The following is a 22,701-nucleotide window of genomic DNA, read 5'->3' on the forward strand; positions in this document are numbered from 1 at the left end:
TTATTTTCCCGCCAAGAGCAAAGCGTTGGATGAGTCCATTATCATTCTTCAATGGGGGGGGGGAAGAATTCATAAATATCGTAATATTTTTTAAAACCAATAATGTCGGTTAAGCTGGTTATGTAGGGAATTCTTTACTGTTTTTCTAATAGTTGTCCGCTATTTTGTTATTGAAGTCAATTGTATTTGTGATTCCTATATGTTTTGTTTTGTACACTCTACCTATTTTGTCATTACACAACGAGGAGTTTAAGAGAGATTTTACCCGTTAGTTTTTAAGGTTTTTAGGGGGTGAAGACCTGAGTCACAGGATTGAACTTTTTAACACAACATCTTTTTAACACTTAAAATTTATTTAATGTAATTAAAATTTGTTAATATTTCATATTTGTACTAAGCTTGACGGACCAACTCTAATTCTGCAGAGATGGAGAGCGAGACAGGAGTGAGTATTCGAACAATTCCAACCTAAAGTTTAATCCATAATTTAACCTGAACTGTAATTAAACGTTGTGTTGACAGCGCATGCGCTACTTTGTAATCAATTAGCGATATTGTAACAATAATCGTAAACGGTAATGTAGTAGCTACCTAACTTTAAATATTAGCTCGCTTACCTTCAAAGCTAAGATTGTCGTTAGCTAGCTACGGATATTAAACTGGTTTCTTGACCGATTTAAACATGCTGGCAGAAAAGCCATAGCTATATTTTAAAATGGGAATCTTACTATAAACTATATACTGTAAACAAAAGCGTTGAATAATTTGTAATCATTAACCTAGGTTAATGTTCTTTATTTCACTGCTTTTAATCAACTTTTTTCAGAGACTTTTCATATCAATATAACTGGTTGAAGTGAAGTCACTCTTTATTAAAACAATAGTGAGTAATTGCTTTTCAAAAACATGACATATGAGGGGAATTAAACCACTTCTGTTAATAAGTATACACTGTTTGGCCAAAAGTATGTGGACGCCCCTCTTGGTCATTGAGTTCAGGTGTTTCAGGCTTACCTATTGCTAAAAGCTGAATAAAATCTTTTACTTTCAATAAATAATATGCTTTCATTTTTGTGACAACAGTTTGGGAAATGTTTTTTTTCTCCTGTTCCAACATGACTGTGTCCTTGTTCACGAGACATAATGACATGGTTGGACTAGTTTGATTGTGAACTTCTGCAAGGGGGCATCAATTCCTACAGACACCCTTCAAAATCTTGTAAAAAGCCTTTCCAGAGGAGTGAAGGTTGTTATCTGCGTATCATTGTTTAGTTTTGAAAGAGAATGACCAACAGACTTATGGTCAGGTGTCCACATTCTTTTGCCCAAATAGTGTATTATACATAGCAACAACAAAAGTGATTAAGGGTTCATTTCCCTTCATTGTATAAGGTGCTTACAATTTCAAATGTTTTGTAACTATCATCCTCCATATTCCATGTGTGGCTATATTTTTGTTTTTACAATTATGTACAGGGGTTGGACAATGAAACTGAAACACCTGTCATTTTAGTGTGGGAGGTTTCATGGCTAAATTGGACCAGTCTGGTGGCCAATCTTCATTAATTGCACATTGCATCAGTAAGAGCAGAGTGTGAAGGTTCAATTAGCAGGGTAAGAGCACAGTTTTGCTCAAAATATTGCAATGCACACAACATTATGGGTGACATACCAGAGTTCAAAAGAGGACAAATTGTTGGTGCACGTCTTGCTGGCGCATCTGTGACCAAGACAGCAAGTCTTTGTGATGTATCAAGAGCCACGGTATCCAGGGTAATGTCAGCATACCACCAAGAAGGACAAACCACATCCAACAGGATTAACTGTGGACGCAAGAGGAAGCTGTCTGAAAGGGATGTTCGGGTGCTAACCCGGATTGTATCCAAAATACATAAAACCACGGCTGCCCAAATCACGGCAGAATTAAATGTGCACCTCAACTCTCCTGTTTCCACCAGAACTGTCCGTCGGGAGCTCCACAGGGTCAATATACACGCCCGGGTTGCTATAGCCAAACCTTTGGTCACTCGTGCCAATGCCAAACGTCGGTTTCAATGGTGCAAGGAGCGCAAATCTTGGGCTGTGGACATTGTGAAACATGTATTGTTCTCTGATGAGTCCACCTTTACTGTTTTCCCCACATCCGGGAGAGTTACGGTGTGGAGAAGCCCCAAAGAAGCGTACCACCCAGACTGTTGCATGCCCAGAGTGAAGCATGGGGGTGGATCAGTGATGGTTTGGGCTGCCATATCATGGCATTCCCTTGGCCCAATACTTGTGCTAGATGGGCGCGTCACTGCCAAGGACTACCGAACCATTCTGGAGGACCATGTGCATCCAATGGCGGTGCCGTGTATCAGGATGACAATGCACCAATACACACAGCAAGACTGGTGAAAGATTGGTTTGATGAACATGAAAGTGAAGTTGAACATCTCCCATGGCCTGCACAGTCACCAGATCTAAATATTATTGAGCCACTTTGGGGTGTTTTGGAGAAGCGAGTCAGGAAACGTTTTCCTCCACCAGCATCACGTAGTGACCTGGCCACTATCCTGCAAGAAGAATGGCTTAAAATCCCTCTGACCACTGTGCAGGACTTGTATATGTCATTTCCAAGACGAATTGACGCTGTATTGGCCGCAAAAGGAGGCCCTACACCATACTAATAAATTATTGTGGTCTAAAACCAGGTGTTTCAGTTTCATTGTCCAACCCCTGTACATTTCCTCTACAGTACAAAAATCATAGGGTACTAAAATACACTAAAATAGATTATAAAGGTTAAATGTATTGTCCACTTTCAACGTAAGTATTTTGGAAAGTGGTGCTTTGCATAGTGCAGTCAATGCAATTTCTATTTACGTATTTTTGTAAATTGTTATCATAAAGGTAAATCAAAATGGTTTTTTATTTTATTTTGTGTTTTAAATAGACTCAGACCAGCTCCCCTTCAGTGAGTCCTTCTCCCCCAGAGCTGTCCACCACACTTGATCAGGTTTCCCGTTTCGGCACAGTTATCCCCAACCGCATCTTTGTAGGAGGGATTGATGTTAAAGTAAGTTTGTGTAGGTGTGCTGTATGTACAGGTCTGTAATTCATGATTCGTCTTGTTTCAAAAATGTATGATTTCTATGAAATGCCTAGTGGACAAGCATTGCTGCAGCGTACACTGCACTGCCAGTGGCCAATCTCTTATTTAGGCTTAAATATTTTTAACATCTTTAAATAATGCATGACAGGGTGTATGTAATATTTCAGCACTTAACATCACACGTTATAACTTATGCCAAGTTCACACTACACGACTTTCCAAGTCGTCAGGTCGCTGTACAGTTCACACTACACGACTGAATCTCTTGCACTCGGGAGTCTTTCGGCGACTGATCGGCGATAGGGGGTTTCACACTACACGATCCATCACCAACTGGAATCACTGGCGAGCTTCTCTGGTCTCGCTTTTTTTTTTCTTTACAAAAACACACGTGAGAAGTGACGAGAAGTTTAACGATACCACGCCCAAAAATGCACGTCAACAAGTAGCGAGAGATCAAAGTGTTTGTGGTCTGATATGCAGCGTAAAATCAAAGAGGAAAAATAAATGAATCTGAGTGGATTTGGCAACACGAACAGTATATGGCTTGTTCTGTAGTAAGTTTGAGGTTAATTAATATTTTTGTAATGCAGTGTGGGTATTATGTTTTGTAGAGGACGATCAAATCAGAAATACTGTAAAACGTGTGTGTGCCGGTGTATCCTGATATAAACTATATCCTCTCCTGCGTTTCCCTTCACGCTGTGTCCTGCGTTCTCATTGGCTGTTCGACATGTCACTCATTTCCAGTCGCACATCTGAGATCAGATATCTGACCTGCTAGAAAACTCAATCCAGTCGCCGAGCGGTCGGTGAGCCGGTCGGGTCGAGTTGTTGGATAGTTCACACTTAGCGACTGAGAGCCGAGTTTTGATCGCCGAGTGAACGCTGAGTTGCTCTCGACCCGGAAAATCAATCGCCGACCAGTCGCCGAGCGAAAATCAGGGCAAAAATCGTGTAGTGTGAACTAGGCATTAAGATCACTGTATAAGGCTGCACACCTGGTCTAAATTAAATGCCACAAGGTATTTACTAAATAGCTTGCTAAATGAACTCTCCACCAGAGAGTAGTAGTTAGCTTTATTTAGTTCAAGCACAGTGTATAGTTCATAGAATGCAGTTTAAGTTACAGCCTTAAGCAGCATAACTCCTCTGTCTCTTTGGCAGCTGGATACAGTGAGGATTTTTATTAAATGTTTCAAAGGAAAATGTTGCACACAACCTGTAAAACATAATTGGTGTGACTGTAATCACTCACACCTTCTAGTCTAGTGACATATAGAGCCTGTTTGTCACATGTTTGTTTTTAAGAGACAGTTTTAATTGATTATTAAATTGTGTATTGTTTGACGCCTTATTGGCATTCAAGTAGACTAATATGCATATGATTTAAATTCAGAGTTTGTGTAGTTTTTCTTCAAAGTCTCTGTCTTTGTGTCTGTGTGTGTTAAGACTAATGAAAATGATCTCCGAAGATTTTTCTCCCAATATGGAACTATTAAGGAAGTGAAGATTGTTATTGATCGTGCTGGGGTGTCAAAGGGGTCAGTCAGTTTCTCATTATGCAGTTTTTGACATTACTAAAATGATCATTGTGTTAACACAGGTGTTTATTGTACTGCTTTTCTTTACCTATTGTTTAGGTACGGCTTTATCACCTTTGAGACTCAAGAGGATGCACAGAAAATCCTGCATGATGTAAGTGTATGTGTGTTTAGCTCTCCACAGCAAACCAGCCTGCACAGGAGAACTGGATGAGCCAAACATTCCCAAAGATGTGCAATCCAATGCCTATTTTGTAACAATTGTACACGTCACAGACAGAATAAATGAAACATTGGGCTGATGGTAGTCATGATGAATGCAGCAGATGAATTCAGCCATGAATACCTGACTTTAAAAAAGGCCAAATCATGGTCCAAGGTGGGACAAACCACACTTAATAAAAAATTGTCAGAATGTGGGTGTTTTACATCCATTGAATACATTAAAGGACATCTGGATGTGCTTGATTCCCATGTACCTCTTGGCATAATAAAGTCAGTATTACAGTATTAACTAAATTTAAGTGTCTCTCTCTCTTTGACAGGCTGACAGGTTGTGTTTTCGAGATAAAAGGCTGAATATTGGACAGGCCATTCGCAAGCAGCAACTGGGAGTGCACTGTATGGATCTTTTTGTGTCATTCATGTTGTCGTAATATTAAACGCAAATTAGTACCCTGTGAAAACACTTTTGACTTGTATTACAATAGTCAATGCATTAAAATATATATCTGCAAATAGTTAGCTTTATTAAAAAGTGTGTGTGTGTGTGTGTTTTCACAGCAGGTGGTTACACTAGGGCAAGTCCTAATCCATCTGTGGTTCTCCCAGCTCCATTTGGCACCATGTACCTAACCACACCCACAGGATATCCCTACACCTACTACAACGGCATGGCTTACTTTCATACACCAGAGTCCAATGCTCATTCCCCACACTGGGTTGCTGTAAGCTACACAAACACCCACACACATACACACACTTTAAAACACAGACAAATTGTTAGGACAGACACACAACCTCTATGTACATTTTAGCTAAACACATTTTCGTACACAGAAATTAAAGCCAAACAGACATACTCTCTCACTCTGCATTGCAATTTAAATATTTACACAACACTCAGTTATTAAACGTAGTTAGAAGTCAGCATTTGTCAATAAAGTAAGGAATGTTTTATTCCTGTCTTGTTTTATTGTAATTTGCTGTTTGTATCTGACAGTCACACTCAGTGCCTGGAGCTCCAGTGATGGTGGCCCACTCTGCTCCTCATTTTCACCCTTCACAAGCCTGTCACCAATACCAGGTCAGATTACACAAATGCATTCTTTGAGCCATATTAAGTTTGACATAATGTGAGCAGCACAGTGGTGCAATGGGTAGCACTGTACACATACATGATTGGTGAGGACACATACATGTCTGAGAGGGTGGCCAAAACCCTGTGATGGATTGGCGCCCACTCCAAAGTATTCCTGTATCATACAAAAAACTATGTATAATACTAATGAACGGGGCAGGTAGTAGAGTGGGTGCTTTTCATTTTAAGACACACCCCAGATGACCTTTCCTTGCACACACATTACATAGAGTGATTGCAGATTTGCAATACTATATCCTTTAATACAAAATATCATTAATATCATGCTAATATCAACTTATTTTACCATCGAACATTAGCAATCTATATAAAACTTTGCTGAAGTGTTTGCTATGGTGATTTGTGCATTGATGCCGAATAATTTGAAAAGAGAATAAGATACATTAAAACCCTTTATCTAACCTGTAATGAATTGGATACCTTTTGAAAAACAGTAGATTGGAAAGACCACATGTGTTTTCTATTTAATTTAATTTTATATGACAGAAATCAGTCTTACAGAATCAGATGTTTTCTGAAAACACATTAAGAGAAACCTGTAGAACAAAGAAAAAAATTGAATGAAAAATTTTAATGCAAATTCAGCACCCTTTCAGTATTGCCATTATTCAGGTTTTTTTTTTATCAGCATAGATGAGAAGGATATCTACAGAAGAAAAAGATTAGTGTGAAGTACTGCATTATTATGAAATGCATTAAATATGAACTGTTTCCCTCTATTTCTCTGCCTGTTTCTCTCTCAGGGTCCCTCTCAGTGTGCGTCTGGTTACTTGCAGTGGACTGTTCCTCAGGTAGAGGTGTGTGATGTTGTAGACAGAACGTAGGGAGGTGTTTTGTTACCGGTCAGTCATTTTTCTTTGTGTGTGTGTGTCTTAGTCCCATGTTCATTCAAGCCCAAGCCCTTTGTTATATGTCCAGCCGGCAGAGTTGATGTATCACCCCATGGATCTGCCTGCAGAAAATGGGTATATTCAGCCTCTGGTGGAACCTGCTGTTCCTGAGGTAACAGCACACATTAATTGCAACATAGGTTTGAGCATCCAGATGTTGTCAGAGAGCATGTCAGACTGTCTGTATTATTAAATACTTGTCACACTGGATGTTTTTTTTCTTTAACAAATTTGTAATTTATGATAATATCTATACATGTAGTCTACAAGTGTGGTGTGTTTCATTAGCTAAACTGTAGTGAACCGATTGATAGTAATCAAGAGAGCAATGAGATTTTAACAAGGGTGTTATGGGTGTTGTGTTTCTCTTATTTATGATCATGTTTAATTCTGAGATTTTTCAGTGTGACATATGCAATAACAGACAGATGGAAAGGGGGCAATTATTTAAAATAAAATGCATGTGTTTTGGGCAGGTGTATGTGGATCACACAGGTCAGCCGCCATATCAAATTTGCATGCAGAATCCACTGATTTTTTCTCATGTTGATGGAGTTAAGGTAAGTATGTGTTTCAGCATAAGTAAGCAAACATTACTGAACACAGTGGATCCAATATCCATTGCTGTGATATAATTGTGAGCTGATGCCATGCTGCCATTTTAGTCTTATTTACATCAGATTCTTCTTCTTCTTCTTTCGGCTTTTTCCCTTTTTCAGGGGTCGCCACAGCGAGTCATCCTCATGATCGCTTATTGATTTGGCACAATTTTTACGCCGGATGCCCTTCCTGACACAACCCTCCCTAATTTATCCGGACTTCGGACCGGCACTACAATGCACTAGTGCATCTAGCGGCTAGGTATCTATAGGACAATTCAGTGTTTCCAATTAACCTGGTGGCATGTCTTTGGACTGTGGGAGGAAACCGGAGTACCCGGAGGAAACCCACGCGGACACGGGGAGAACATGCAAACTCCGCACAGAAAGGACCCAGACCGCACCACCTGGGGATCGAACCCAGGACCTTCTTGTTGTGAGGCGACAGTGCTACCCACTAAGCCACCGTGCCGCCAATTCTTATTTACATCAGATTAATAAAGTAAATTTATTAGCTGCACACAGACACTTGTGTCTTTAAATTAAAGCTAGAAACACTGAAATCTAAAATTACAGTAGTAAGAAAAGTAAGCAAATGTAACATCTGCACGCACCTTGGTGAAGCCCATGGTTTGGCCACATGTTCCTTTAATGGTGAACTGATGATGATTTTTTTTTTGTCTTCCTCATAGGAGCCCAAGTTTCACCCAGTAAGACGAGGTTTCTCACACTCACCTTTCCACCTAAGGCCCAGGTATGCCCGTGGTCCTCAGTACACTCATCAGAACAAAGATTACCGACCAGATCTCCACACCTCTCCTCCACCATCATCTTCATCTGCATAAGACATTCTGAAATAGAGGAGCTTTTTGTGCCTGTTCTGCTACACCTTTGTAACTTACACACATGTGAACACGTAAGATTTTGGACAGGCTTATAGTATAATCATTTTACTTTTATAGTCAGATTAGAATTGAAAAATCCAACACATATTTACTGAACCATTCCTACACACTTAGCTTTTTCCAGATTTGAGGCGTTAATTGACGCCTTCTTTCACTTATTTGCCCAAAATGATATTCCAGTAGTAAATTAGGTTTGGGTTAGCCTGTACTATAAATAGTGACTATATATAACAGTTTTAAATTGCCTATATTACCGTAAAGATCCTCAACTACAAGAAAAGCTACTAAAAAACTTAAAAGACATTTTGGGGGTGTCTGTACAAAATAGAGTTTCAAAATTGAAATAATGTGGGCTGTGTATTAAAACCCTCTCTTCGTTTAAACATGATCTGGTTCGACACAGCAATAACAATCAAGGCCAATACAAACATCTTCACTTTTTACAAATCTATCTTAGATTCAAAATCATAGGAATATATTCTGGACTGTTTATTCTTATTTCTATACATATTGTAACAATTCAAGTACAGTACTGTGATATTGAGATGGTCCAATCTGAAACATCAATATTGGGACCACTGATGACTTAAAATGCAAAATGTGGTGGTAAAGCTGCCACCATCATTTGCATAGCATTGCTTTCAAAGTATTTATAAAATTAATATTCATATATATACAGTGGGGGAAATAAGTGTTTGATCCCCTGCTGATTTTGTAAGTTTACCCCCTTACAAAGACTTGAACAGTCTATAATTTTTATGGAAGGTTTATTTTAACAGAGAGAGACAGAATATCAACAAAAAATCCAGAAAAAAAACATTAAATAAAAGTTATAAATTAATTTGTATTTAATTAAGGGAAATAAGTATTTGATCCCCTACCAACCAGCAAGAATTCTGACCCCCACAGACCGGTTATGTGCCCATGAGGCACACAAATTAGTCCTGTCCCTGTATAAAAGACTCCTCACAGAATCAGTTTCTTCCGTTCAAATCTCTCGACCACCATGGGCAAGACCAAAGAGCTATCAAAGGACATCAGGGACAAGATTGTAGACCTGCACAAGGCTGGAATGGGCTACAAGACCATCAGCAAGAAGCTTGGTGAGAAAGAGACCACTGTTGGTGCGATAATTCGAAAATGGAAGAAATACAAGATCACAGTCAATCACCCTCACTCTGGAGCTCCATGCAAGATCTCACCTGGTGGGGTAAGAATGATTCTGAGAAAGGTGAGGTCAGTCCAGAATTACACGGGAGGAGCTTGTCAATGATCTCAAGGGAGCTGGGAGCAGAGAAATGCTGGATATGACCCCAAGAACACCATCCCCACCGGGCATTTCTTTGCCTCCAAACACGGCGAGTGGAGTTGATGCCAAAGAGCTCAATTTTGGTCTCATCTGACCATATCACATTCTCCCAAGCTTTCTCTGAATCATTCAGGTGTTCATTGGCAAACTTCAGACGGGCCTGTACATGAGCCTTCTTGAGCAAAGGGACTTTGCGGGCACTGCAGGATCTCAATCCATTACGGCGAAGTGTGTTACTAATGGTTTTCTTGGTGACTGTGCTCCCAAAACCTTGAGATCATTGACAAGCTCCTCCCGTGTAATTCTGGACTGACCTCACCTTTCTCAGAATCATTCTTACCCCACCAGGTGAGATCTTGCATGGAGCTCCAGAGTGAGGGTGATTGACTGTGATCTTGTATTTCTTCCATTTTCGAATAATCGCACCAACAGTGGTCTCTTTCTCACCAAGCTTCTTGCTGATGGTCTTGTAGCCCATTCCAGCCTTGTGCAGGTCTACAATCTTGTCCCTGATGTCCTTTGATAGCTCTTTGGTCTTGCACATGGTGGTCGAGAGATTTGAACGGAAGAAACTGATTCTGTTACAGGAGTCGTTTATACAGGGACAGGACTAATTTGTGTGCCTCATGGGCACATAACCGGTCTGTGGGGGTCAGAATTCTTGCTGGTTGGTAGGGGATCAAATACTTATTTCCCTTAATTAAATACAAATTAATTTATAACTTTTATTTAAAGTTTTTTTTCTGGATTTTTTGTTGATATTCTGTCTCTCTCTGTTAAAATAAACCTTCCATAAAAATTATAGACTGTTCAAGTCTTTGTAAGGGAGTAAACTTACAAAATCAGCAGGGGATCAAATACTTATTTCCCCCACTGTATATATATATATATATATATATATATATATATATATATAGAGAGAGAGAGAGATTTAAATCTAAACAAAATGGGGAAAGGTAATTTACTGTTGACAATAATGGTTAAATATCTTAATTCTTTTATAATAACCCAATATATTAGCTGATATATTTGGTGATTAATAAATAAATCGCCAATGTACTAGATTAAGACAACATTTTTATTTCAAAGTGAAACACACAAGCTTTGTATTCGACTAAACACAAACTGTTTGCAATGAAAACTTAAACAAGCTTTGAATCCAAGTACTGAAACTCTTAAACACATATTAACCAACTAAAACTAAACTGAAACTAAAAACAAACCAGCTAACTTTCACTGCCAGCTTTAATGAACTCCTATAATAGTGCAAGATTGTAATAATCTTAGACCGCTTTGTTAACCTACTTACAATGTACACTAAGAGATACTCAGTTACAAAGTAAAGAAAATAGTCATTTAAAACACAGTCTGAAATTTTCATTAATATTGGTGGTCTGTGGATGGATCCAGATATATTTAGAATCATACAAATCTAGCCAGTGTCTTTACTCTTTTTGCGTCCTGTACCAGTAACGGTAATGTACACTGTTTATCATGGCAACCATAAATCCAATCCTTGACAATGAAACTGATTTTACTTTACAAACGCACTGAAAACAAAGCAGTGGTTATGATGTTTTAGACTTTTGCTTTTTTATTTTAAACTCAACAACAACTAGCTTTGTATTCTGTTAGTATTTCAACCACTATCATTTACTTTTAAAGCGAAATGTAATTTGAGTCTGATATATTGCCATAATCGCACATATTGTGCAAATCAAACAAAAAAAATGACCACCAGCTTCCAGTGCTGTACCTCATTTCCAGTTATTTAAATGCTGGATGCTGCATTGATGTAGGAGGATGTTTGTTAATTGCATCTTGCAGAGATGAATGTATTTAGATAAGCCTTTTGCAAAATGTGGCTTAACTGTGTCTCAAGGCACTTCATGGGTCTTGAGTATCAGGGCTGTATACAGATTGTCAGGACTATAATTATCTTGATCAGAAATACAAATACAAATCTTAAAAGCTACTATACGTGTATTTAAGTCATATTGCACATTGCACATGAATATTTTCAAGACACATCTGACAAACCAAAACCCAACCCACCTGCAGTCTGAACAGTCCAGATGTGAGACATATGAAACAACCAGTACAATCTTACTGCTTACTGCTGAGTTGTTATAGAAAAAACTCTTGATTTTAAAGTCTAAAAAGAATATCTGAAGCACAATTCCAGTTATCTAGATGATGCTTTATTGCAAAATGTTAATTTCACATTCTTTGCAGTCTAACACTTTTATTTAAAAACAATGATGTCCATTTGTTATTCATGCACTGCAGGTAAAAAAAACTGACTGTATGAAGATGCATAGATCTTATTCTCGCAGCATTACATGATAATACTGCTTTTTAGAACAGCTCACCCAAACAAATTATTTATTACAATAATATTATTACTATATTATAAAAAAAATCTTTATCAATATATTCAATTATCCTAGGGACGGGCTTCTTGTGCTGGAGCCTATCCCAGCAGGCTGACAGGGCACACAGAAACACCTTGGACAGGGCACAAGTCCATCGCAGGGCAGACACACACACAAACACACATTTACAGTTTATTTCTTTCAGTTTTGTTCATGTACATATTTAAAAAAAAAAAATTTGGACTGTGAATAGTTCTATAAAGCATGATAAGTCTGTTTTATTCAGTTTACATCACTGCTATGTTGATTTGTACTGGAATTTGAACAACCACTGTTGACTTGTTTTAATAGCCTCTTTTTCTTTATGCAGTTTGCATACATTTAATGTAGCTACACAGTGTTACTGTATGTGGTTTCAGTGTTTTTTTTAATAGTTATTTAATTAGCAAGAAACAAAGAAGGCTTTAGTATTGCAGTCATTTTTAAACAAAGTCAAATGTTTATTTTAGCATGTCAAGTATGTTAAGTGCATGCCAATTTAAGGGCAGTGTTTTTACTACTTGCACTTCGGTTTTGCCTTTTTTTTGTTTGCACTATGTTGACATTTTTTTTATTTGTATTAACAGATTATAAGAGAGACTTGCTTGTTTAAACTCTTTTTAAAAGTTTAAATGTTGTAATTACTGATTTTCTTTTCTACTTTAAACTTGGAAACATTTTTGTTATACAGCATTTTTATAGTTTGTTATTGAGACAATGTGTATTAAAAGTATAGTTATGTTTATGTTGCTAGCATTTAAAGTGCTTTTTGCTGTGTTGCTAGAGTTCACTGTGTAGAATGCACTTTGGCTTTATAACAGGCATGTTTCAGTGTTTTATGACTATTGTTGATGTTAATAAATAATACTGAGTGAAAAAAACATCTTTAATGTTTTTAAATAAGGGTGGCCTGATCTGACTTAATACCTTAATCATCTCATTGCCACTGCAACTGCAAGTCTCACTACCTGGCAGCACGAGTAATGAAGGAGCACAGGTCCTGGCATGGTCTTCCATACACAGGAATTCACTGCCAGCTGGTGTTAGGAAGCAAACAGTTACTTCAGATGAACCAACCTGCTGAAAAGAATCATGGTTATTTGCTGTTCTTAATTTATGTGTTGGTTCTATGTTACTGACCTGTTCCTCATTGAGCATTATTTCATTACAGGTGGAAGTGTTTATATTTACTTTCTCACAGAGTTGTCAGCTTTTTTGTTGCCAATCTGCTTTTTTCTGAAACTGTGATGCCATCCGGTTCCTTCAGTGCATTCCGGTACTTTTATCTTTCAAGGAGAACCACTCTGGATGAGCTAGCTGATCCAGAGGTGGCATGACAGCCCTTTCCAGATCCACACTGGGCATCCAGGTGGTGTCAGTTGCAATCCAACTCTACCACTTTATTGCCGTCCCTGGCTTGTTCTGGGTTTCCGTTTCTTTAAGTCTTTTATATAGAAACATGATTAAAAAAATACTTGTTTATTTACCTTTGGTAATCTTTTTCTCCTGGTCAAGGTTGGGTGGATCTGGCTGCACCCATAAACATTGCAGATACAAATTTGCAGTCAAATTACAGTCAATTAGCCTACTGCCAGTGGGAGAAAATCAAAGTACCCGGAACAAATCCATGCAGACATGAATTAGACAGGTCAAACTTCCAAAAGTAACATATTTTGTTATAAAACAATTCTATTTATTAAGAATTTGAAAAACAAGACATCACTTTTCTACACCTCCCGATGCATTTTTCCCAGCATCATACCTTTTCAATGCCATCAGCAAAACATGTTTTTGGTTGAGCGCATAGCCACTGATGCACCACTGCTTTCACATCATCACATGAAAATCTTCTTTCTCTTAAAGCTTGTTTGAGCGTTAAAAAAAAAAAAAGGTGGCAATCAGATGGCACTAAATCCAGACTATAAGCTCTCTTCTCAGTCTCTCAGACACCACTAATTACTACTCCTCCCACCCTCACCGTTTCCAACCAAAATATAAAAGTGCGGAAACTTTTTTAAGGTCCCTTGTATATTAATGAGACATACAAATCTGTAGATTTTTTTAGACTTGTTTATTTGCTTACATACAAATAAAATTTGTGTAAAAACCCAACAGTAATAAAAACAGACAGAATGACCATAGTTATGAATCTCATAAAATGTCTTTAGTAACAGAAGCAATAACTTAACCAAAGGAAAAGAAAAACACATAAAACTAAGCTGTGAGGTTAAAAAGATAAAAAGTATAATTATTTAGCTCACATACAGCACAGATGTGGTAAACCCTATGATAAAAATTCCATCACCACACTCTAACGTTCACGTAGTGTTGCAATAAATCTACTGATGACAGGACAGGGTGTGTGTGGGTGTGTGTGTGTGTGTGTGTTTATCAGCCAGCTGATTTTGTGAAGCTCTTTATGTCGTTCCTAAGTAAAAAGATATATTTTGACATCTATGTGCAAACCTACGTATGAGTTTGGCATTTGTAGGGGTTCATGAGCTGACCATTTTGGATGGGCACAATGTGAGTAAAATGGTGTTTAGAAGGTATTTATACAGGTGAGGTACTTTATGTGATGAGTTAGCAAAAGGACATAAATCAAAGTACTGAGCTAAGGAATTATAACCCTATGTTCACACAAGCAAGCCACAGGCAGTTTTCTAAGTATTAGCAACACTGAGCTGCAATCCTAAATTGTAATGCAACATTTTGATTTGAAGCATCTAATTCTGTTACAAAGATGCTTCATGTTATAATACCACAAAATGTCAAACCAATTGTATAAAGTGGGCAGTCAAACATCATAGCAATTTATTTTATTTCATTTCCATGTTTTACCACCACTTTATCCTGGTCAGGGTGTGGTGGGTCTGGTTTTCCCTAAATCACTGGGCACAATGCAGCGACATATCTCAGACAGGACTCTAACCAATCGCAGGCGCTGGCCAGCTCCGTCCTCAGACATAGGACACCCAACTAGCACCACGGAGGACTCAAATCCTGGATCCCAGCAGTATTAGTTTAGTGCAATGTACTGCTGCACTACTGACACCCAGCTGTCTAATTTAGTGTTCAGTGTGCAAACGGTAAAAAAATAACATATTGTCACTGAAATACATTTTAAGCAACACTTCAGGGTGTATAAATCACTGTAAACACTTTTTTTATGCAGACAATGCCCATCCACAAGAAACAGTACTGGCCATGACATCACTTCCATAAGCAAACCCAACCTGTATCAACATCATTGATTTGTAGCTTGATAGTGTGAACGCAGAGTAACCATGTCAGTGATGTATGAATGCTAGTAAAGGGCAAACGAGATCAGGTGAACTCTACCCCACTAGAATGAATGTACTATCATTAAAGTTAGCATGTTTGCTATTGTAACTGTTATGAGCGATGTCACGTCCTCAGGCTTCACTTTCTGTAGAGCCAGCATTCTGCACCTCCTCCTCCTCCTCCTCCAAAATGGGCACAATGAGATTGTCCTTCGACATCAGATTATATTTCATAACAAATCGAGTAAACCGGTGACACAGGAAGGTTTCATTCTGGACAGACAGAAAAAAAGATAAATCAGTGTAGAATTCATTTATGCAGCTTTTCAGAAAAAAGAAATCTTTATATACTGTAGAGCAAGGTGTCATTCTGTATACTGGAACATTTGGTGCCAGGAAACCATTAGGCCTGTTCTACTTGCCACCAGCACCAAGTTCCTGTTTAGTACCCTAAGCATCTATTTATAACTAAACAAAGTGGGAGTTAAACGTTTACATACACTTGTAAAAGACACACATCCCAAGGTATTTGTGGCATTTTAGCTATTTTTTTTATTCTTTCACAATTCCATTTGCATCTCAGGTGGTTCAACAAGCCATAGAAAAGAGGTTTTCAAACCCTGGGCAATGACCCTTAAGTGGATTGCAAGCCAAAAAAATAGGCTGCAGAGAAAAATAATAATAATCTAGTTGTATCCAATTACCCTGATTGCATTACGCTTCACCTTTACCGATATAACCCTCCACTGCTGACTGAGAAGCTTCGCCAACTGACACACGTCCCTCCATCACGTGTGCAGTACCGACTGCCTCTTTTCCCCTGCATGAGGCGAGTTGCTATGCAGATCAGCCTTGTGCACAGAGAGCATTATTACCCTGATCAGCATTATTATTCCCCAACCCGGTGCAGGCGCTATCAATCAGCCAGCAGAGGTCGTAATTGCACCACAGTGGGACCAGATTACCACCATTTTTATTAATTAAGTATATTTCTTTTTGTGTTTCATTTTGATAAATTGTTTGTGTTGCCTGGGTCACCGTAAAAAACACGGACAAAATGTTTTTTTCGCTTAAACAAAAGTTAAAAAAAAAAAACCTGCCATAGAGCATAGTCTTAAAGGGACACACCACTGAGCTCACCTCATACTTGTCGAATATCTGGCGGTGATGAAAGTAGGCATGGGAGAATATCCTGTAAATACGGCGGCAGACAGAACCCAGCTTTGCCACCGATGACTCCTTTATGCTCACCCTGAAACAGATGCACAGGTTAAAATTTACACCAAACAATTGTATACAATCAATCATCAATTTTTATTATTATTATTAAGCCACACACCCTTACACACTTTATAAGTCCTCTCATTTAGAAAAGACTTGTTCTGAATACAGAATACACCACAATACAAGATCTCCATGAAAAACCAGTTAAGGATATTTCATGCAATGTTGTGAAACTACATAAAAGCTGTTATATACCAAACTGCATAATGTTCTACTGTGTGCTATAAGCCAAATGGAGCACCTAAAATGATTTAAAATGATGTCCTATAATCTGTTTTTATTATTTTCTAGTGATTATAAGTACTATGACATTTATGACAGACTTTGGACCCTGGATCTCCATACCTCAGAGGTGTCTCCTAATTTTAACAAGCAATGTTTTATAGTTTATTTTAACCCTAAAACACTCACACCTGGTAACTTAAATATGAAAATAATTAGACAACCAGCTGTTAACTACTAGTTTTACTCATCTGTATATGATATACATCATGTTTTAATGCTTACCGACTGGGAAAATACTTGTTACTGTTTAGTAGACAGGCAGCTCCATCCAGCGTGTGTCTCGTATAGTCAATAGCAGGACACTGGGAATATAAACAATTAATTAATTATTATTAATTAATTATTGAAGATGTTAACGTCATGTTTTACACACTTTGGTTACATACATGACAGAACAGGTAGTTACTCGTTACACAAGATTCATTAGTTCACAAGTTTTAACGTCAAACACAGTCATGGACAATTTAGTATCTCCAATTCACCTCACTTAAATGTCTTTAGACTGTGGGAGGAAACCGGAGCTCCAGGAGGAAACCCCTGCAGACACGGGGAGAACATGCAAACTCCACACAGAAAGGACCAACCCGGAGTTCGAACCCAGGACCTTCTTGCTGTGAGGCTACCCATTGAGCAGGAATATAAACAAAGCTTATGGTACATATGTTGATTATACACACACATTTAGGTTTACTTTGACTAGCAGTGATACAGGACTTAATTATGTAAAACCAATTTTTAAGTAAACATCTTACATCGCACTGCATTAATAGAGAAGCACAAAAAAGTTTTAATTTTTACATTTTTGTCATTATACTCAGCTTTACATACCTCTTTGGGAGTTTTATGTGCGGCACATAAAAAGATCCATTGCTCTGTAGCTGTCATTTGTGTACACGTGTCAGGGTGGCATTCTCCCTATAAAGGAATGTGTACACACAAATTAGCAATAAATTCTCATATTTTGATTATAAAGCCAGTAGACTGAGTACACATATACAAGCAATATATATCAAAATAGCCCTGTCTATACTATGAGTGGGAGAAATGTAAATGCTCATTTTGTATTACTAAATTGTTAGAAGCTTACAGTATTGTTACTTATATGGCAAAAATGTGTGTAAGAAAAAATGTTACCTGCAATTTAACAGCAAGGCCATTCAATTCCAGGCAAAACTGTCTGTAATGAACAGAAAACAATGAAATTTAGATCAACTTTTACAGGCAATGAAAAAAGACAGGTACGAAGCTGACATAGCTTGACCATCGCAGACATTATTATTGTTGCAGGGGATTGCACATTACAACACAGCAGACCAACATTTCCTGACATGCAAGAAATTTATTTATGTTGTCAACCACTCAATCTGAGGTGGTTAAGGTCATTAAAATGTCATCAACACTACCCTCGCACAGCACAACAAACAACACAGATCACATTTGGTTAGGTTCTGAATATTTTATCAATGTGTGCCCAGCATAAATTGGTGGTTAGGGGCCATGCTCAGAGGCCCAACTGTGCCAAACAATTTTCTGACTACTAGGCCAGTACCTTAACCATTGAGCTACCACTGCAAATGTTAAAAAGCCAAATAAGATCAGCATACCTTAGATGTTCGTATTTCCAAACACCCTCGTCCTGGCCCTCTGGAGGCTCTAGGATCTTGTCAATGTTGGCACAATCTGAGCGAATGTTCTGCTGGATGTACTAGAGGTGAACCAAAAAACTGGTTAAGCAGCTGACATTCAAGCTGAGTTTGGCTGCCATAGTTTACTTAAAATAAAACACTTAAAACTAAATGCCCACCTGCTGCACTGCCAGAGTGCTATCCATCTCCTCAAAGGACTCATCAGGCCAGTTGTAAAAATCCTAACAGAAAATGTAAAGCATACTGTTAACATAAGTTAATAGAGAGTGATTCTTTTTCATTATTCTGCAAATTAGCCATTTAGGCAATTGTTTGTGTATGGGACACTAGTCTACACCACTGCTTTACGACATTATTAACAATGCAAACCAGTCAGCAACCTACAACTTTATTATATGACAAGAGTGTTTGCAGTAAAGGCTAGTGGCAGGGCTCACATGGAGATTTTATTTCCCTATATTTAATAAACAGTATTTGTTTCGTCTGCAGAACAACCAATAGACTTACCAACGCATAGCTGCAGCTACTTGCCAAACAGCTCACAATCTGGTCCTTGGCAGAGCCTTTTTATAATCTTGGCTACTCTTATGCTGCACCCCCATAATTGCCCCAGAGTAGAACTGGTAGTTAATACTAGAAATTGAGTCTTTTACGACTGTAGGTTTGGCCTACGAATTAGAAACTGACACCACCTAAGCATGAACAGTACATGAACAAAATTATCTTAAAATTAAAATGTCTGACTATATGTTTACTAATCTAAATGTAATACTACAGTTATCCCACTTAACCCTTTGATGCACAAGCTAAGCAAACCCCTTCTAATGCACAACATGGGTGGAAAATGACCCATATTCATCCAATCAAGAATATTTTCATATGCACATTAGTCAGTTATTCATGTATTTACTGTCTTAGCTAATAAAAGCTATCTATACTAGAATATGTAAACAGCTAGCAAGCAAATAGTATTGGACATATTCAAGATACAAGAGCCTAATCTTTGGTTGTCTTTCAAAAGATCAGTAAATATGTTTTTGACTACAAACACTTACAAATGTCAGTAGTTCCTGTCAAATTCCATAGTAAATACATAAGGGTCATTTTTGACCCATGTTGTGCATTAGAAGGGTAGTGATACAAAAATGATTTTTATTAAAAAAGTAAAAAATATAAAACTGAAATAAGGATTTGTGATGATCAAAAACAAGTTAATTGAGGAATTCATGGAAGCTTGAATGACGAAATTAATTTATTGCAAAGATATAGAAAATAAAAACTCAGTTGGGTCACTTTTGACCCAGGTTGTGCATCAAAGGGTTAAATATAGAAAACTGGTACTTTATTACATTAGTTTAGCAGTATGGGTGTCCTGGTTTTAATTCTAAATAAGTACAAATGTGTATATGTATAAATATATGTATTTAATATTTAGGTGGCAGTGTTTGTTGATTTATATAACATAATTTATATAAATAATTCATATAAAATTTAACACAGAATGAGTGTGATTTTTAGATACATGGGTAACTAGCTAACATTTTCCTAAAAAATGAGGCAGTGTCTTAATCAACACACAACACTATTAAATAAGTCTAGCAGTGTGGCTTGGGTTAGACTACCGATGAATAACTTGACGATTAACTTTTAGTTCGAGTGATCACATTCGAGCTTCTGTTAAAGGTATGTCCCTGCTATTAGCTTCCGAACAAATCCCCTCACCCTACCCATATTCCGACAAATCCCGCCTCCTGCATTGTAATTGGTTAAATGGCATTTTTGCCACTTCTGGTTGATCAAGAGCATGCTGCTGAAAACGGGTAGAAAAAAGAAAAGCAAAGTCCCAAACCACAAACTGCTGAATTAAACAGCATTTAAAACATAGTGTTGTACTATTTGACAGAACACATAGCATATTAACAGGCTGTTCAGAACATCACCCAGGAATTTAAAACGACCCGCATCTGACGACCAGTTCAGCTGGCTTAGGAAGTCTTTAGAAGATTGGGAAGTCTTATGCTAGCTGTTTTGCTATCTGTCTTTTTTAAATATGCTTATTTACCGCTTTACACCGAACACTCAAATTCGTGAATGTGGATAAAAATTATATGTATATTCAACACTATCACAGTCATTATATTTACAAGTTTACCACGCAAACTGTCATACCTTAGCCTTGGTTCCTGGACGATTCCTCCTTAGAACTACTGTACCCTCCGCCATGACCATCTCGACAACACTCCGGATGTGACAGATAGGGGCTGGGAATCGATTCAACAAAGAATCGGTTATTTGATTCAATGAATCGTGATCAGAGAGTCGTTTTTAAAGGTTTTGAGTCGATTCCACAAAGTCAAAGTCGAAAAATATAGAGAAGAAAAACAGATTGTAAAACAATAGGGAGCATTATAAACAGATTAAAACTAGTTGCATCAGGCTGTGCATGGAGCAGAAGAGCCGTTGTGTCCCAAAAATCATCCTATGTAATAAATTGTGTGCTAAATTAGACTTTAGAATGTGTCTATGCGGGTTTCCTCCAGAAGCTCCGGTTTCCTCCCACAGTCCAAAAACATGCAAGTGAGGTGAATTTGAAATACAAAATTGTCCATGACGGGTAAAAACACACGCTGTTCATCAGAGCTGAGATCTCGAATACATCGTATCAGCTGAGGCTGAGCGGCCACATGAACAGATAGAGGCGGGATTAAGCCGGATGGGGACTCTCTCTCAGACTAGTGCGATTACGACCTCTGCTGGCTGGTTGGTGGCGCCTGCACGGAGATGGGAAAGGAGTGCGGTAGAGGGTGTGGCTCTCTGTACACAGCGCTGTACTGCACTGCACTCGTCAAGTGTTGATGATAAGATGTTCGATTGCTGTGCACGTGTCGGAGGGGGCGTGGAGTAGCCTTGTCCTCCCCAATCAGGAGCGGGGACCAGCATTGTGAGAGGATGATTGATGGGCAGAAATTGGATGCGCTAAAGTGGGAGAAAAAAGAGGGAAAAAAAACTTGTGAACTGATGAATCTTGTGTTACGAGTAACTACTGTTTCTGTCATTAATGTAATCAAATTGTGTAAAACATGACGATTAAAATCTTTATAAATAAATCGATCAATAGTGAAGCAACTATTTTGAGCACACTGTATAGGATTTTGAAAGCAGATTGAGATAGACTGTAGGATAAGCAATGTCCTCTCTGATTCCTGTGCAGCCCAGTAACAGCGAGTATTGGACAATAAACCCCAAAAATTATTTGCTGAGTTATGTAGTTTTATTAAATTTTTTTTTTTAATTATTTAATTATTTTACTGACAGTTTGACTACTTGCACCTTCATATTGCAGTCTTGATCATTTGCTGCATTTAGAAACCTGTATATTGTGCTCTATACACATTCTCAAATATTTTTATTCCTGAAATTTCTGACAATGCTACATCCACAGCCAGATTTTACAGTTTCAGATGACGACTTTAATGTTGGTTTTAAAGCACCAAAGATATTGTCATACCAAGTTGTAATACATGTGCATCAAAAACATTCTGCACAAATTGGATGTAACATCCCTTTAACACAGCAGATCATGAGGTAGGACATTATTATTGACAACACTGTTGCTGTGCAGTGATTTTTTTTTTGAAACTCCAACATGAAAGAACAAAGTCAACAGTGTTGGTTGTAATATTGCTGCCACACAGTTATTTAGGCTGTTTGTTTTGGTCTCTCTGTGCTTTTGTGTGTGCACATCATTTGAATTGCATTGTTTCACAGTTGATCATACATATGATAGCTAGTGTTAGTGTAAGCAATGCCTTTGTTTTATCCAAAAAAAAAATCTATTTACTCACATTTTAACTCACTATCATTTTAACTTTGTAGGCCAAATGACTAACAAATGATATGGTAATGTACAGAGTGAAAACTAAGATAACAGCCTGTTGGTCAGTTAAAGAAGTCCAATGGACAAACATTATTCAAACATATTACTCTTCTCAGTTATGCTAATGCTGACTTTCTAAACGCATCCACAGTATTTAGGCAGTAATGATGAATTTAAGCTTTCTCAGCT

General features: G+C 37.9%; 2 protein-coding genes across 3 annotated transcripts; one reads left to right on the forward strand and one right to left on the reverse strand.

Annotated features, from left to right (window-relative positions):
- Nucleotides 1-304: 304 nt before the first annotated feature.
- LOC134316516 (protein boule-like) lies at nt 305-9,046 on the forward strand. Of its 2 annotated transcripts, none has more exons than XM_062996899.1 (11): nt 305-445; nt 2,936-3,058; nt 4,547-4,638; nt 4,738-4,792; nt 5,184-5,259; nt 5,422-5,585; nt 5,861-5,944; nt 6,763-6,816; nt 6,896-7,021; nt 7,386-7,469; nt 8,201-9,046. In XM_062996899.1, the coding sequence occupies exons 1-11, from the start codon at nt 428-430 to the stop codon at nt 8,351-8,353; spliced, it is 1,029 nt and encodes a 342-aa protein (XP_062852969.1). In that variant the 5' UTR covers nt 305-427; the 3' UTR covers nt 8,354-9,046. The 2 variants fall into 2 exon arrangements, with proteins under 2 accessions (XP_062852969.1, XP_062852970.1); XM_062996900.1 differs by having other exon boundaries at nt 6,763-6,810.
- Nucleotides 9,047-14,208: 5,162 nt separating this feature from the next.
- Nucleotides 14,209-20,865, reverse strand: LOC134317085 (MOB-like protein phocein). The gene is made up of 8 exons (XM_062997776.1): nt 20,805-20,865; nt 18,794-18,856; nt 18,594-18,694; nt 18,124-18,166; nt 17,818-17,904; nt 17,212-17,291; nt 16,561-16,672; nt 14,209-15,693 (listed from the first exon to the last, which is right to left on the reverse strand). Exons 1-8 carry the CDS (start codon nt 20,862-20,864, stop codon nt 15,553-15,555), a joined length of 687 nt encoding a protein of 228 aa, XP_062853846.1. The 5' UTR covers nt 20,865; the 3' UTR covers nt 14,209-15,552.
- Between the last annotated feature and the right edge of the window lie 1,836 nt (nt 20,866-22,701).

The sequence above is a fragment of the Trichomycterus rosablanca genome, chromosome 6 (assembly GCF_030014385.1).
Source record: "Trichomycterus rosablanca isolate fTriRos1 chromosome 6, fTriRos1.hap1, whole genome shotgun sequence".
In the NCBI taxonomy this organism is placed as follows: domain Eukaryota; kingdom Metazoa; phylum Chordata; class Actinopteri; order Siluriformes; family Trichomycteridae; genus Trichomycterus; species Trichomycterus rosablanca.

What these genes read in the sequence shown, in the direction of transcription:
- LOC134317085 (XM_062997776.1), bottom strand. Translation starts at nt 20,864, where the DNA reads ATGGTCATGGCGGAGGGTACAGTAGTTCTAAGGAGGAATCGTCCAGGA. An exon ending in GCACTCTGGCAGTGCAGCAG is followed by an intron (nt 18,695 to 18,793) that starts GTGGGCATTTAG and finishes GTTCACCTCTAG; the next exon opens with TACATCCAGCAGAACATTCG. An exon ending in AGATATTCGACAAGTATGAG is followed by an intron (nt 15,694 to 16,560) that starts GTGAGCTCAGTG and finishes CTGTCTGTCCAG; the next exon opens with AATGAAACCTTCCTGTGTCA.
- LOC134316516 (XM_062996899.1), top strand. An exon ending in TAGGAGGGATTGATGTTAAA is followed by an intron (nt 3,059 to 4,546) that starts GTAAGTTTGTGT and finishes GTGTGTGTTAAG; the next exon opens with ACTAATGAAAATGATCTCCG. An exon ending in TGGAACCTGCTGTTCCTGAG is followed by an intron (nt 7,022 to 7,385) that starts GTAACAGCACAC and finishes TGTTTTGGGCAG; the next exon opens with GTGTATGTGGATCACACAGG.